At 42.2% G+C, this 15,832-nt stretch overlaps 1 protein-coding gene across 1 annotated transcript in view; it reads right to left on the bottom strand.

Moving 5' to 3' along the window:
- LOC115814325 (protein phosphatase 1H) overlaps positions 1 to 13,533 on the bottom strand; it is a 29,110-nt gene extending 15,577 nt beyond the window's left edge. Inside the window, 9 exon segments of the mRNA XM_075353578.1 lie at positions 556 to 592; positions 595 to 667; positions 979 to 1,017; positions 1,019 to 1,059; positions 1,062 to 1,181; positions 1,184 to 1,307; positions 6,934 to 7,048; positions 13,278 to 13,518; positions 13,521 to 13,533. Coding sequence (XP_075209693.1) covers positions 556 to 592; positions 595 to 667; positions 979 to 1,017; positions 1,019 to 1,059; positions 1,062 to 1,181; positions 1,184 to 1,307; positions 6,934 to 7,048; positions 13,278 to 13,518; positions 13,521 to 13,533 — 803 coding nt within the window.
- Positions 13,534 to 15,832: the final 2,299 nt, after the last annotated feature.

Raw genomic sequence — 15,832 nt, 5'->3', positions numbered from 1 at the left:
TCAAGCCCTTCTAGCTCTATCTCCATGGTTTATACGCTACAGAAACTCAGAGAGCAAAAACTTTAACTTAATATGCAAAAAGAAGGAGTTTTTTTCTCACAGGGTAATACCTTGGCTACATACAGATTTGAGTCTAATGTAACCCAGCCAAAAGTAAACACATAAAGCTGTTTTCCTTATTAGGTACAGCCATCATCAAGGCAACCTCGTGTTTTCATATGGAAACAGCCACTACATTTCACATACACACACACACAATCCTTACAGGTCAAACACTAGTACAGTTAATTATTTAGTCAGTGATCATAGCTTCAGTGTGAGGGCAGTTCTCCTCTATAGGCAAACGACTGTAAACAACAGCCACTGATGATTTAATTGCCAAGAGACCTTTTTTTCATAATGATCTACAATGTTGTGAAAATTCATGGTGGCAGTGTTTCTGAGTGGTGTATTACATGACTGTACACAAAAGGTATGATCTGTTCATGGTGTTATGATGACTGTACATCAGGTGGCGCTTGTAGAGATAAAATGATGACCTGTCAGTTTTCTAACCTGCTGTCTCCTGCATTAGCCACATAAAGTTTCCCATCAAATGCACTGCAGTCAAGGCACAGCATCCTCCAGAGATACTGTATGATGTTTTCTCCCTCTCAATCAGGTCATCCTGTATAAACACAATATTATAACAGTCACAGCACTCCAACAGTAGCACCAAATCATGGCCTGTGCTCTATGTACCCAACAACTCTAATGCTAAACATGAACAAAAATCTAAATCACATGAAACTCAGCTCTGTTTTGGGCACATTTGTCTCTAAATGTAACAGAATGAGTTTGGAATGATGTCAACAAAGTGTGTGTCCACAGTGACAACCTCCTGGTCACTTATTCAGTACTGGTCTTTTCTCAGTGTTACGATCAGGTGCTTGTTATCTGACTCAGCGTCAAAGCTGAGCGAGCACGCAAAGGACTCACATCTGTTTAAAAAGCGTTCTCGATGATTCCCATCACCAAGACTCTCCAGGCTGACCATCTTCTCCATGTGGAAACGCATCCAGCGTCACTCAGGCCGTCGGAGTCCTCGGGGTCCAGACACGCACCCTTTTTCACCTCCACCTGGTATGGACTGCCGTTCTTGGTCAGGCAGATGGGCGGAGGAGACATGGGGTTCTCCAGAGGTGGGCAACGTCACACAGCTGGTCCCTGATGAGGAAATGCAGGAGTTTGGAGGCCATGAGGGAGGCCCCTGACCCAGCATGTCCGTCGAACACGCCCCAGTAATGCAACGGGATCCCTGAGGCATCCTGTGGGAGACACACCTGCAGGTCAGTGGCTTTTAAAACAGGTAGCGAGGAAGTCTTTACAGGGAGCTATGTATGATCTAGTAACATTTTTAACCAACAGTTGTTTCACTATACACCCAAAAGGGCTTTCTGTGAGGGGTAGCCAATGCCTGTTTGAGTTGGAGAGTATGGCATTTTCATCTCAGTTAAAGATCAGTGACCGAATTTTTGGGTATGTTACTGAACATATCAATTTATCCTCTGTCCTGTGTAAGAATTGTTATCTGAGCCTGGTCTGTGTTCAATCAGCAGGAAACATGTAGAAGATGAAGGAAAGTGCTCGAACACAAAGAACCTCTCTGATCAGTGCACCATGTTATGAGCTACACAGACAAAGATTTGATCGGAAAAACGAGCCATTAAGTAACCTCCTGACCAGTTGTTTTGAAGCAGATTAAATTATTGCTGATTCCTGTCTGTTAACATGTTCTCTCTCTCCCTCTCTCTCTATCTTCCAGCACAGGATCAGACAGACAGAGGAGGGAGACATTAATAGATGATTTATTTGATTGGAGGACTGGCAGGAGGGAGTGGGGGAGGGGCAGAGTATATAGAGGGAGGAGGAGTCTTCCTGAGAGGGGTGATCTCTGATAGGGTATTTACTCTCCTAATTAAACACAGCACACAGCACATGACTGGCAGGCCCCCAGTTGTCTCACTGTTGTCTTTGGCATCAGTTACTAACGAGCCTGTGTGTGTGTCTGTGTGTGTATACAGTGGTCAGAGGCATAATGAAATTGTCTTCATTCTTCTGAGAAACATAACTCTGCCCTGGAGTGACAGACAGAGCTTCAAACTTTAAATAATGATCTTTCATTAGGTGGGATGAAGGGAGTGTGGGGGTCTCTTCATTCCCAGAGAAGAGCCAGGTCCAGGGTCCAGGGTCCAGGGTCCAGGGTCCAGGGTCCAGGGCCCAGGGTCCGGAGTACTAACTGACTGATAAAGCTGCCCAGGCTACAGCTGAGACCTTCCTGTCTTCCTGGTGACTTCACGCTGTTTTTCATCATAGAGAGAGACACGCAGGCTCTAGACACGAAAGGTGTCCCATGACAATTCAAATAAATTCCATCATAAAAACTCTTCGCAGTGTATATTATAGAACACATCATGCTATTAAAATAAAAACAGTGACTTTGAATTTGAGGTGTTAAAGTAGTGGGAAATTACAGACTCAAACAATAGCAACAGAAAGTGTCCAATTCCTTACAGTGTAGACACAGGAACACTGAACCACTGCAGTTAGCAGGCTCAGAATTAGGCAATCAGCCTTCCAACATCTACTCTACAAAACCTGCTACAACTTTTCTTCATTTCTAGAATGCATTTCTTACATCAGTGAGTCCACATTTTAACAAATCTCTCAAAAACACGTGCCAATACCCATTTCTTCTGCAAAATGTAGCATCATAGCATCAACCTCAAAATTTTGCAGAAGTTACAGTGGTCCTACTCTTCTTATGAAAACCTGTCTGTTGCAAAAACGCCCTGACACAAGCCTGCAGGCCGAGTAAACTCCATCCAAACAGAAACTGTCACTGTAGATCAGTAGTTTGTTTTATTGCTCAGTGACTAATTGACTCAGTCAGTGAGTAAATGAGTATTTTTTTCAGTATCCTGCACCAGGATGTAATGCCTCAGCCAATATGGACCACCACCAATCACTAAATAAACTTTTCTTTCTTTTTTTCTTATGGAGCCTGAAGTCTGGAAAAGAGCATGTGGAGGAAAGACTGTGAGAAACATGGCTGTCACTGACCTGTTGAGTAAAGATGAGTAGAGTAATGCTGCAAATTTATCGGCTGGATGCATGAACGAAAGCCTGTATGAATGACCGACAAGATTTTTTTTTCCTCAACGCGCCTCAAACTCTATAAACACACTGATGCATGACACACGAGGTGTATGTACAAACACACCTGTACCCAGGGGAGACATTTTCAAATCACCATGACAACTACTGCTGAAACCAGTCCTGTGATAAAAAACATCAAGACCCTATCTATGTACAACAGATTTTATGGTAACCAGTGTGACACCAATCAGTCAGTTCCTCAGACACAGAAATACATGTGAGTTTACAGACTGACCCCAGGGTTTTCCAGTACTATGACAGTACATATATGCATGTCACAGTCCGTGTTTATAAAGGAACCGTTATCTCCAGTTCCTGACACATCTGGCTGTGTTTGACATGATCTGCGAATCAGTTTCTTCTGCCATGATGAGACCTGTTATGTAACTGTATTTAGTGTTCAGCAAAAACTGTGGCCAACATAGAGAACTCATCACAGTGCTCATCATCAAGATTCTGATTAAAGAATGACTAAATATTGCATACAAAAATATTACTGAACTCTGTCAGAGACCATGTGACCTTTCAAGAGATCCTATGACCTTTCTGACCTCTGAGTTAACACAAGAGGATCATAAAACAATGACAGTGAGAAACGACTAAGATCACATGTTAATTCCTGTTTGTCACTGTGTTAAGTAAACATAACTCACAGGTATCAAACTAGAGCCATGTACCAGACCTCAGGGCCCTGTATCAGACTCCAAAGCCCTGTACCAGACTCAAGCGTCCTATACCAGACTCCAGAGTCCTGTACCAGACTCCAGGACCCTGTACCGAACTCCAGAACCCTTTAACAGACTCCAGGGCCCTGTACCAGACTCCAGAACCCTGTAATAGACTCCAGGACCCTGTACCAGACCTCAGAACCCTGTACCAGACTCCAGGGCCCTTTACCAGACTCCAGAACCCTGTACCAGACTCCAGAACCATGTACCAGACTCCAGAACCCTGTATATGACTCCAGAACCCTGTACCAGACTCCAGAACCCTGTATCAGACTCCAGAGGTGAGTCATTCACATGCAATCCTGTCTGTTATTCTGTTGTTGAGCTGTTTGGTAAGACTGTGATTGTTGGCCTGTTTGTTGAGGCTGTGATTCTGTATGTTATGGCTGTGATTGTTGGCCTGTATGTTGAGGCTGTGATTCTGTATGTTGAGGCTGTGATTCTGTAAGTTATGGCTGTGATTGTTGGCCTGTTTTGTTGAGGCTGTGATTCTGTATGTTATGGCTGTGATTGTTGGCCTGTTTGTTGAGGCTGTGATTCTGTATGTTATGGCTGTGATTGTTGGCCTGTTTGTTGAGGCTGTGATTCTGTATGTTATGGCTGTGATTGTTGGCCTGTTTGTTGAGGCTGTGATTCTACATGTTGGTCTGTTGTAGTGTCTTAGGTATGTAACAATACACTCGGCTCACAGTTCCATTTGATTCACAATACTATGTTTATGGTTCAGTTCTTCCACGATATTTTTGAGAAGATCATTTAGACTGACACTGAAATGAAAACTATGGATTTATTTTTGATTCATTAACAATGCTGAACTATTGTTGTCTTTTTGAACCATCAAACCAAAAGTGATGACAGCTTGACTCCAGCAGGAATTCTTTGAAAGCCAGACAAAAAAGTCTTCAAACATGTATTAATATTAAATTGAATGGGTCTGTCTGTGTTACATTAATATTAAATTATAAAATTTGCACCTCAACTCACAACGCTCAGATTTAGACACAAGTTAACGAGCTAACTCTCCACACTTTCAGAATTTCTGTAAGTTTGGTTTATGCTTGGTTGTACAATGTTGGCATTACAGACTGACTAAAGTGCGGGCGTGACAGGATGTTGTGTTTGGGCTTTAGTGTCTTAAGAAGTAGGCAAAATCCTTTGTTGTCAACTACCGAGAATGGTCTCATGTCTTTAGCAATAAACACTCCTATGGATCTGGTGATATCTTGTGCTCTTGCACTAGTATGAGGCAACATGGATGCAAAATTTTTCCAAGACACGTCTGGCTTTTAAGCACTTTCTTTAAGCTCACATCCCCTGACCAGACTTTGTCGGTGTGGTGGCATTGTAGATGCTGCATCACATTAGTGGTATTAGCAGTAGTGCAGTTTTTCTACAGTGCATACCGTCTTCGCTTTGTGAGTTAATTTGTCACCACCCTCCTGCTGAATGATCGGAAAGCCAAAATGTTGCTGTCCTCGATTTCAATCTCAGCTCCAGCCACACACATTACATTCAAGCTGATGCTGCTAGTCTGCTACTGAAAACCTCTTCTTTCCATCTATGACTGAAACATATAATACATAAGGCCTCAATTCTGTGAGGCTTCGGTCTGTAAAGCTGGTGTAAAGGGTGCAGTCTGTAAAGCTGTTGTAAAGGGTGCAGTCTGTAAAGCTGGTGTAAAGGGTGCAGTCCTGTAAAGCTGTTGTAAAGGGTGCAGTCTGTATAGCTTGGTGTAAAGGGTGCAGTCTGTAAAAGCTGTTGTAAAGGGTGCAGTCTGTATAGCTGGTGTAAAGGGTGCAGTCTGTAAAGCTGTTGTAAAGGGTGCAGTCTGTATAGCTGGTGTAAAGGGTGCAGTCTGTAAAGCTGTTGTAAAGGGTGGCAGTCTGTATAGCTGGTGTAAAGGGTGCTAGTCTGTAAAGCTGTTGTAAAGGTGCAGTCTGTAAAGCTGGTGTAAAGGGTGCAGTCTGTATAGCTGGTGTAAAGGGTGCAGTCTGTATAGCTGGTGTAAAGGGTGTAGTTTGTAAAGCTGATGTAAAGGGTGTAGTTTGTAAAGCTGTTATAAAGGGTGCACTTTGAGCTCTACGAACTAACACTATTTCATGACTAATTTTGACTTCAACTCTGAAACAATTCTGAGGGACCTCAGTTCACTCTCTACAGGTGGGTGTCTCCAGCCGTGGCAGCTCGTGAGCTGGAAGCAAAGTTCCCCTTTAAATCTATCATTAATTTCAACCTGTTCCCGTTAATCCACTTTGATTAACAATAAAACTAACAATTCGCAGAATAATTAACACCAATCGCGTAAATAGAGTAAATGATTACCAGTGTCATTTCGTGATAGTATTGTTTCTCTTTACTGAACTGTGTAGCAATTATTATACCCACACGTTCTTGTAATTTGTGGATAATTTGCTCTCTGCCCGAAGCAGGGAATATTAATGTCAAATGCGCTTGTCTGATTTGCAAGTTTCTGCCGTTTAAATGTGCATGAAATACTGTGCATTAGCATTGAGTGCAATGCACAATAAACATTAGCAGTCAGGCCTCAACTAGTTTGCAGAAAACAGTAACTCTATCAGAAAATAACACTGATAATCATTTACTCTATTTACGCGATTGGTGTTAATTATTCTGCGAATCGTTAGTTTATTGTTAATAAAGGTGGATAAACGGGAACGGGTTTAAATTAATGATAGATTTAAAGGGGAAGTTTGTTCCTCCACCGTCTCCAGCTCACCAGCCGCCACTGGTCTCCAGCTGGCTCAAATTTAAACTAATCAAAACAAAGCCTTGAGGCAGAGACCTCCTCTGATAAATCCAACTGCATTTTTCTCTGCTGAACCAACCAGGCGTGTTGTACCAGCAGTCATCTTTGTGCTCACAGTGTGAACTGACTGAAAATGAACAGGTGGAGGGGCTGAGAGAAAACACAAGATGATGCTTTTCTCTTTGCTCTGAAGAGGGTATGGTTCTGTAGCTACATGTCAGACAGACAGTCCACTCTCACCCCACTGTCCTCCATCAACACAGACCCACGCTGCTTCCCACTGGTCTTCTTCACATAGAGCAACTCACAGGAAGCCTGGTCCTCATTCAGCATACTCTTCCCTGCATTTATAACCCTGAGAGAGAGAGAGAGAGAGAGAGAGAGAGAGAGAGTGAGAGAGAGAGAATACATAAATGAAACACAAAGGTCATGTGTGGTGAATTTAAAAAACACACAAAGGTAAGGATTGCCCTTACCTCAGTGTGCAAGGTGATGAAAACTCTTTCATGCAGTCTAACAAAGAAAAAAAAACAAAAGAAAAAAAACCCCCTAGCCTATTAATTAAGGTAACGTCCATTGTTTCAAACCACAAAAGTTGACACAATAAATGTTTATTTTCAATGCCAACAAGAGCAAAGATAGAAAAAAACCCTGAAAGGTTTCTATTCCACGTCTGACACAGACAATGCACTGAAACACTGCGTGAGAGGAGTATTCTAAGCTAGTGCTGATACTTGATGAAACACTACATATGCACGCTCACTTCAGTAATTTTCATTATTATGATCATCTTCATCATCTTTTATTCCATATTATGATTCCCATCATTCTAGGCCTTGTCTGCAGTTATGTATGTATAAATCTGCCAAGGCACAGGGTTGAAGCATTGAGTCCGAACAGGGCTGACATAGAGTTTTAGAATGTCAGAGGGTTTGTGTGCAGTGGGGGGGGGGGCAGGTCCGTCAGAAAGCTGTGAAGAGTGGTAATATCCAGCTGACAGAGTGGGTAATCTCACCCTGCCATGCCCACAGCCTTATGGACATGAGCCGTTAAAGACAGCCCCAGAATGAGCTGGGCCGTGAAGGAGCTGGCGAGAGGAGTTGGTTCTGGTACTTTTGACAATACCTGGTCCAGCCTGCACTGTTTCAGTGTTATGCTGAACCGTCAGCACTGGTTTTGGTGGGTAGCCTGTAAAACCAGTGCAATGCCAGCCAGAGATAAGTCATTGCTATCTAAATCTGGATTATGAGAAGTCATCCACTTTGCTATAATCTGAGAGCAGTGAGTGCCAGCGCGTTGTCATGCATTGGTTGTAACGGTGACGCTGTAGGACTGTTAAAGGTCAGCCTGTCATTTTTCTCCATCAGTCTCTCTCCGCTGCAGAGATAATCACTGGTTACTGTTACAGCAGCAGTAGTTTCATGTTTGCCTGAGAAAATCCTTTAGAAGCACTGCCTCCATGTTGATTTAAGGCCTCTTCTCGACCTTTGTTTCTGTTCACTGTCAACATTGCAGTAGTGCTTGTTGTACACATTAGCAGTTATTAGAGAGAGTGTGTGACTGAGAAGCCAAAGGTTTTTTTTTTATAGTTTCTTTTATGCTTTTACTCTGCTCTCAGATCCAGTTTAATCTGGTCAAGCTGCTTCCCCTTGTCAGCTGACCCAGCTCAATGCCAAATGAAAGAACTCCTTCAAAACACACTGAAGCGAAACTCACAGTAACGTTACACGCTTCTCTCCTCAGCGACAGCATGAGCATGTGACCGAGAAAAGCAGTTATGGTTACAGAGGGATCCAGCTGTCCCACAGGCCCTCTGACTGTCACCAGCACACACTCTCAAAAGAGGAAGCATGCAATTCCTATAAGTTCCCCAACTTCTTCTTTACACTGACATGTAGACAATGGCCAACCAAAGTTTCTGCATGACTCCACCGCTTACACCACATGCCTTCTCTGAAGTTTCAAATTTACACACAGGCTTCAAAATATTACAGTGTCATCACCACAGTGATGACAAGTACGACTCCCAATTTTAAGACCCACTGATCGTAAACAGTGACCAAAGAAAGAGCAGACAGGAAGAATTCACTATGATAATGTTTAGGCAAGACGAACACAACTCCTTCAGTCCAAAATGGGCCGAGTGATGTGCAATAAAAAGTCAAACTTCCTGCAGGAATTAGAAATGGACACAAAGCAGCCTGTCAGCACCTCCACACACTGCTTTCTCAACTAAGAAAGAAAACAAAGTCAAAACGAGCATTTCCTGTCTGTGGTGTCACTGAGGTTTCCTGTTTTAGATTTTTTTTTTTTTTTTTTTAAAGATGGGCGAGAAAGAGGACCTTAACAGAACTGCATTCCTTTTAACCTGAATCCTCACATGACTCACTGAATCATGACACATAAGGAATTTCATCAGCTCTTATAAAAGAGGCATTGATCTTAAAGATGCACAGATGAACACATGCTTAGAGGTTTTTGTTCATGTTGGGGTAACTGGTTCGACCAGATTCTTTCAGCACTTGAACGGATATGGATACAGAATGCCATGCAAGGGTGCATGCTCTACATTACACAAATGAAAAGACATCACAAGACGATGGCGCATGTAGAAGAAAAGGAAATGTATGCAGCATGAAACAAAAGCTATAACCCAACATTTTCACCACATCAAAACCAAACACACACACACACACAGAAGATCATGCTTTTGTTTGTACAGGTGCTCCTCAACTTACGATGGCTTTATGTCCCGATAAAGCCATCGTAAATTGAAAATATACATAAGTTGAAAGTGCATTTAATACAGTACATCTAACTTGCTGAACATCATGGCTCAGCCTAGCCTACCTTAACCGTGCTCAGAAATGCTGGCAACACAGTACATTGTTTGAGTATCAGTTGTCTACCCTCGTGAACGCGTGGCTGACTGGGAGCTGCAGCTTACTGCCGCTGCCCAGCATCACGAGAGAGAGTATCGTACTGCATATCGCTAGCCCGGGAAGAGATCAAAATTCGAAGTACGTATCGCTTTTCACACCATCCTAAAGTCAAAATATCATAAGCTGAACCCTCCTAAGTTGAGGGGCACTTGTATTCTTAGTTTAGTTTTCACTGAGTGAGCTAATAATTCAATTCCAGAGCAGTACAAGAATGAGTGTAAGTGATATATAAGAGGAATGTTTATCCTATGTGAATATTTCAAAAACACAAGATGGATATAGTATTACCAAGAGTGTCAGCTGGAATTATGTGTGTGTGTGTGTGTGTGTGTGTGTGTGTGTGTGTGCGTGTGTGTGTGTGTTAAACGCAGTTAAGCAAAGGTTTAGGCACTTTAAGACATAGGCTTACAAGCACAGCATTTCTATAGTATTTTAGGTTACACAGATGTCTGGTTTCTACAAACTACCTAGATATTTGACTGAGAGGAAGTTTCACCTTATAATAACAGACAAAACCAATGTCCTACAGGCTAATGTAATTTTTCAGCACAGTGCAGTTCTGTTTTAGAAGGAAAGCTTTGTGTAACAATTCCAAAAAGAAAAACAGTGAAAAACACAGTGGATAAAACCTGCAGGAACAGAGGCCGGAGGAATAAGTGAGCCAGGCTGGACATGGCAGATTGCTGGAGCTGTAGAGAGCAGAGCATAGATGAGTGGAGTATTGAGTTACAGCTGATTGATCCGACTCTTAGGAGTGCTAGGGAACACCATTAATGTAATGTAACTGGTTTCAGATTACCAGCATATAAAACATTACGTGGGAAGCCCACCAAGCTTGCCCTGATAGATGTGCAACAAAACAAGACACCTGCCAATAAACTCAGACAGTTCTGTTTTGTTCAGTTTTGTTGGTTGCTCAGGGCTGGAGTGGTGAGATGAGGCATTTGACATACAGACAGGACTACAGTGTGACTTGAAAAACCAGACAAACAGTCTCCCACCTCCATCCAAACGCAATGATAATGAGAAATGGGTGAGTTGTGGAAATAGCTCTCAGCTCTGCGTGTCTCAAATATGCCACCACCACTTCCTTTTGAAATGCATGTGAAACAGATTCACCCAATAAAGGCTGTGTATCACTCACAGCCTCACAGCAAAGAGATTATACAAATAACAGAGCCAAGGGTGAGACATTTTTTTCATAAAATGAACAGAGCAGGCGTGCAGAAAGAGAAGACTGGGAAGAGCACTCCTGCATAGGCCTACTAGACTGAAACATAGCAAAAAAGACTGAAATCTAATGCTGAACAATTTCCAACTGATTCTGAAAAAGTGCTGATCTGAAAAACTGCCATTTACAAACATGTTTAGGCAAAAGAACACCACTCTGTGGCAGCCCGTGTGACATCTCCATGCAGTGTGTCTAAGTATGGATCCAATCATTTACAGTGTTTCAGAGCTCTGTAACCAGCAGCGCCATGACTCCTGAGTAACATCAGAGTCCTGGCAAACAGACACACTGCTTGCTTGTCTGGCAACATTTCTGTGGTCTGTAATGAGTGGAGTGCAATCTTGTCTGTGCAACATGAATTGTGTGAACCTGGAGTGCAAACAATATGTATGGATGTAATACTGAACTAAATGGTAAAACAGTAATTCAAATTATTGCAATAAAGTAAATTATTGTAAAGTAAATGACTGGAGAGTAAGATGGTACATGTTCAGTTCTTCACTGGGCCCTCTCTGAGCTGTGTTAGAGGAGAGTGAATCACAGGTGCAGAATCACTATGACAGATTACTGTGTGTGGGAGCAAGGGCTGTACCTCTGGAAGACTGACAGGTGTGTACAGTTACCTGCAGACTGAGGCACTGGGTCTGACTCACAGCTCACCGGAGAGTCAACACACTGACACATGTCTGTCATCCCTCTGTATGTGTGTGAGCTTTCTGTGGCACATGTCTAACTTATGTGTGATGCTGGTAGAAAACGGCACAGGTTGAGAAGGTCTCCTGAAGCGACTCTACATGACTCAGCAGTCAGTGCATGTGTGTGTGTGTGTATGTGCCTTGAGCCCAGTGAGGATGGGAACTGATGCAGTGGTACACATGCCCAAACACATCAGTTATTACTGTTACTGTAATTATACAAGACATGGCTCAGAACAGCTGTATTTTAAAAAGACAAACATCCACTCACTTCACTCAAAATATCAAAGTATCCTGAAACAAAGCTAATGATATTTCAAAACGGATACAGGGTTTATCCGAGTTTGAGAGTTTATCCAAGCTATGGAGTTTGAGATTAATTCAGATGAGATTCAGATGAAAATAGACTAATTTTCATTTCCTTTTATGAGATACAATTCAATGTTTGCAAATACCTCTCCTAAGTCCTTCCATTGAGAGTATGGAGTTGTTGTTTTTTTTTTACCATCAGTCGCTGTGATCAGTACTTTTTCAAAATCACTGTGAACATGACTGCACACCCAGAGTGAATCTAACTCTGAATACACAGGGTCATCTGTGTTCATTTAACTGTCCACAGTTTAAACTGCCGTGAGGACACTGACCTGTCCAAATACAGTGCTGGGGTTAAAAACAGATTAAATTAGAATGAAGGACTCCTGACAAATAAAAAAGGTTGAAAAGGACTGGGTGACTTTTTGAGTTCAACTAAATAACACCCAATTTTTAGATTCTCTAGGAACTTCTTTATATAGATAGATAGATAGATAGATAGATAGATAGATAGATAGATAGACACACATACACACACACACACACACACACACACACACACACACATATACACAGTTAAGCCCAAAATTATTTATACCAATGCCACATTCGTATTTATAGTGATTTTTTATTTTAACAATAGCGTTCATCTGGCTGAAAATGACATAAACAAGTGACAAAAGATGGTCTCAATTTAAAGTTGATTACCATGCTCTAGAACACGGTAAAAATTACCAGGACCATTTGGAATGGTATAGAAGCTTGCATTTTTTTCAAAAATATGCGACAATTTGAAGGGGTATGAATAATTTTGGGACATAGCATTTTTTTAGTAAAATGTAAAAAAAAAAAAAAAATCATAGAAATAGATAGAATTTATTATTAACATCTAGCACAATGTCTTACCGTCTTTTGTCACTTGTTTATGTCATTTCTAGCCAGATGAAACGTATTGGTTTGGATCTGAGCTGTAGCAGACAATCTGGCTACTGAATATTGTAATCCATGTTTGACTTTCGCTTTGTGAAAGTGTACAGTAGAAAGCGGACTCGCAGCATTTAGCAGCAAGGCATCAGGATAAACGGCTTCAGCCAAATGTTGCATCATGAGACAGCATGACAACGTAGCATTTAAATTTAAATAAAACAAACACATCAGACGCCCTCCCGTTCCACAGCTCCTACTCCCACGTTCAAAGGACCATGGCACTAACCAGCTGGTGCTTTGCGTATTTGCCCTTGGCTAAGAGCGGGGCGACACACTCATGCACACGGACCCTTTGCTAACAGCCGTCACATTAACCTAAAGATATATCAGCGTTTTAAGCTTAGTTCAATATACTGTGGCTGCGTACCACTGAAAGTCTTTAGTGGATAACAGACTGGCATTTAAACGGCTACTCACTCTGCGTATCCCGTCCGCCACGGCAACCTGCAATCCCGTTTCAACGTAAGCACCGGTCTCGATGCATGTTCTGTCGAGTACTGCAGTAGCTCAGGAGTGAGATCCAAGAACTCAGGTCGGCTATAAGGGAACCGGGGAGGTAGTCCGTCCAATCCACAATTTTGCGCGTTGCCTGAGCCATGTTGATGGTGATGGTGACCATGCGGCATCATTCCGCCCGACAAGTGTGGACATGCATTTTAACTTTGCTTATCATTGCGATAGGAAATAAGGGCACGAGGAGAGCGATAACCGCGTGACTAAATTCATTAATACAAGCCTGGACTAAAGAGAAATAAACCGTCGGAGGTGAGACTAGATGCAGGAAGCGATCACGTCCTGACCCATGGTGACGTTTTGACTGACAAAGTTATTCCTCATAGAGAGAAAAAAAATGCATTCCCATCTGAGTGATTATCCCTCCAGAGGCTTTAACACGCGGCACGGTCCGTCTGGAATAGGCCCAACCCCTTAAAACGCTGCCCTGTCGCCAAAACTGGTCTTTATGATGCCCAAGGCTTTGACAAAGTTGAGCCGTGTAATTCTGATTGGTCCTCAGTGGGGCGTTGACAAAAGCAGCGAGCATATCCTTAAATGTTTTTTACCTATTGGTAACAAATTGACGCATTCACTAAATTACGCCATGCATTCTCACTTAACAGGATTTTACAATGAAACATATGTGACGTAAGACATATGTGAATAACAGTAAAAACGACAGTGCGATTGTAAATTCAATCCTAGTATAGCTCATTTACCACAGTAGCCCAGTGCATCAATAATCCGTAATCGACTTGTTGTGAAAATGATAGGCGTCTAATGACGACGATGCAGTTGTTAAGTCCTGGATCTGGGACATCATGGGACAAAACATATTCACCTGCCACAACATTACCGCTGAATTCTAGGAGAACGTTCGGTCGAGAACACTGTTATGCTAGTGATGCAACTGATTAAGGAGAATTTTGTTGTCGAATAGAGTTGCTCTCAATAATAATTTGTTTGTCCCTTCCCAAACATATCTCTCTCGCTGATACCGTCCAACTTATTGTTATTTCTAATAAAGTCTGATTGACAGTAACATGCTGTCACACTACACAGCAATAACCAATAACTAATGAAATTATAATCCATAGTCACAGGTACTGGTCATTTTCCTGGCTCTGATACATTTAGGCTACCTATGTATGAGTGGGGAAGAAAGGAGAGAACACACTGGACAATGGATTTTTGTCATTTATCACTAATGTGGTCACAGAACAAATCAGAGCCTCCCAGCTTCATGACTGGGTTCATAACAATATGTGCTATTTGTCCCAGAGTGAGTCTAGGCAGGAGAAACAGAACTCTAAAATTTGTTGGATGTGACTGTGATTTGATCCAAGGCGTTTAGGACTGAACTGAATTGACAGGCCGGTGTACTCAGCTCTCGTGTTGTGTAATACCCTGGAAGGTTACACTGGTAATACCACAGTGCATATGATAGTTTTTACTCAGATTTGACAGGGATTACAGACTGGATAAAGCGCATGAGTGTGTTTGAAAAACTTTCTTCTGGCAGATGTGATACTGATGCACCTTAACAGACTGAGATGAGTACTGGTGTGTGAATCAGAGCCACCTCCAGCAGAACACTGTGTGTGTGTGAATGCTGTTTCACACAGCCCCCTGGGGTGTTGCATATTAAAAGGAAGGGTCTGTCTCAGCTCTGCTCAGCAGCATGTAGCAGACGAAATGAGATTCAGAACAGAGGGAAACATTGCTACATTTCCCAAATGTCATTTCACATTGGTATACACTGCACACCCCAGATGGTTTCATGAAATTAGGATTTTTCTTATTATACTTTCAATCCTTACTTCAGTTTCTTGCCAGTACCACATCTAGTTCATTAAATGTCAGAGGTGTTTTTTTAGCAGTGGATTTAAGGTGAATATCTCAGTTTGCCACAGTGACTCTGTGGAACAGCAGTGTCAGGGAGAGTCAAAGGTCCATGTCAGAGTGTTGACTCCTGCTAAGAGAGAGAGAGAGAGAGAGAGAGACAGTGGGTAGTGTGCAGTGGTCAGAGGCATAACTGTTCAAACTAAAAGCCCTGTGTGGGAGTCAGTCAGTACCCAGTCAGCATTCACAGGAGCACGTCTCTGTAATGGAGGAACAGGAGGTCCGAAGTGTCTTGGGAGAGAGTCACCTGCATTCCTCACAGTGCTAAAAAGCATTTTGTGTCACAGAAAAGCATTCAGCATTGACGTACATCATACTGTGTGAAACTGCCTATTGCATCACACTGGTTGGAAAAACATATAAACATTCATCTTATGTCCGTTACAGCAGTATAAATACACAATATGACACTGCACATAGCACTGCCTACAATGTGTTTGTTTATCATTTTACCTTGGAGACATATTCATATTTGTAAATGGGCCTGAAAATGTTCTGCCATAAGACTACAGTGCAAACAAAAGCTTTTCATATGATGGTCCTCGTGTTGTTTATTAGACTCAGTATTACCATCT

Source organism: Chanos chanos, chromosome 6 (assembly GCF_902362185.1).
Source record: "Chanos chanos chromosome 6, fChaCha1.1, whole genome shotgun sequence".
Classification (NCBI taxonomy): Eukaryota; Metazoa; Chordata; class Actinopteri; order Gonorynchiformes; family Chanidae; genus Chanos; species Chanos chanos.
Note: the sequence above shows the minus strand (reverse complement) of the source record. Positions and strands in the feature narration are given on the sequence as shown.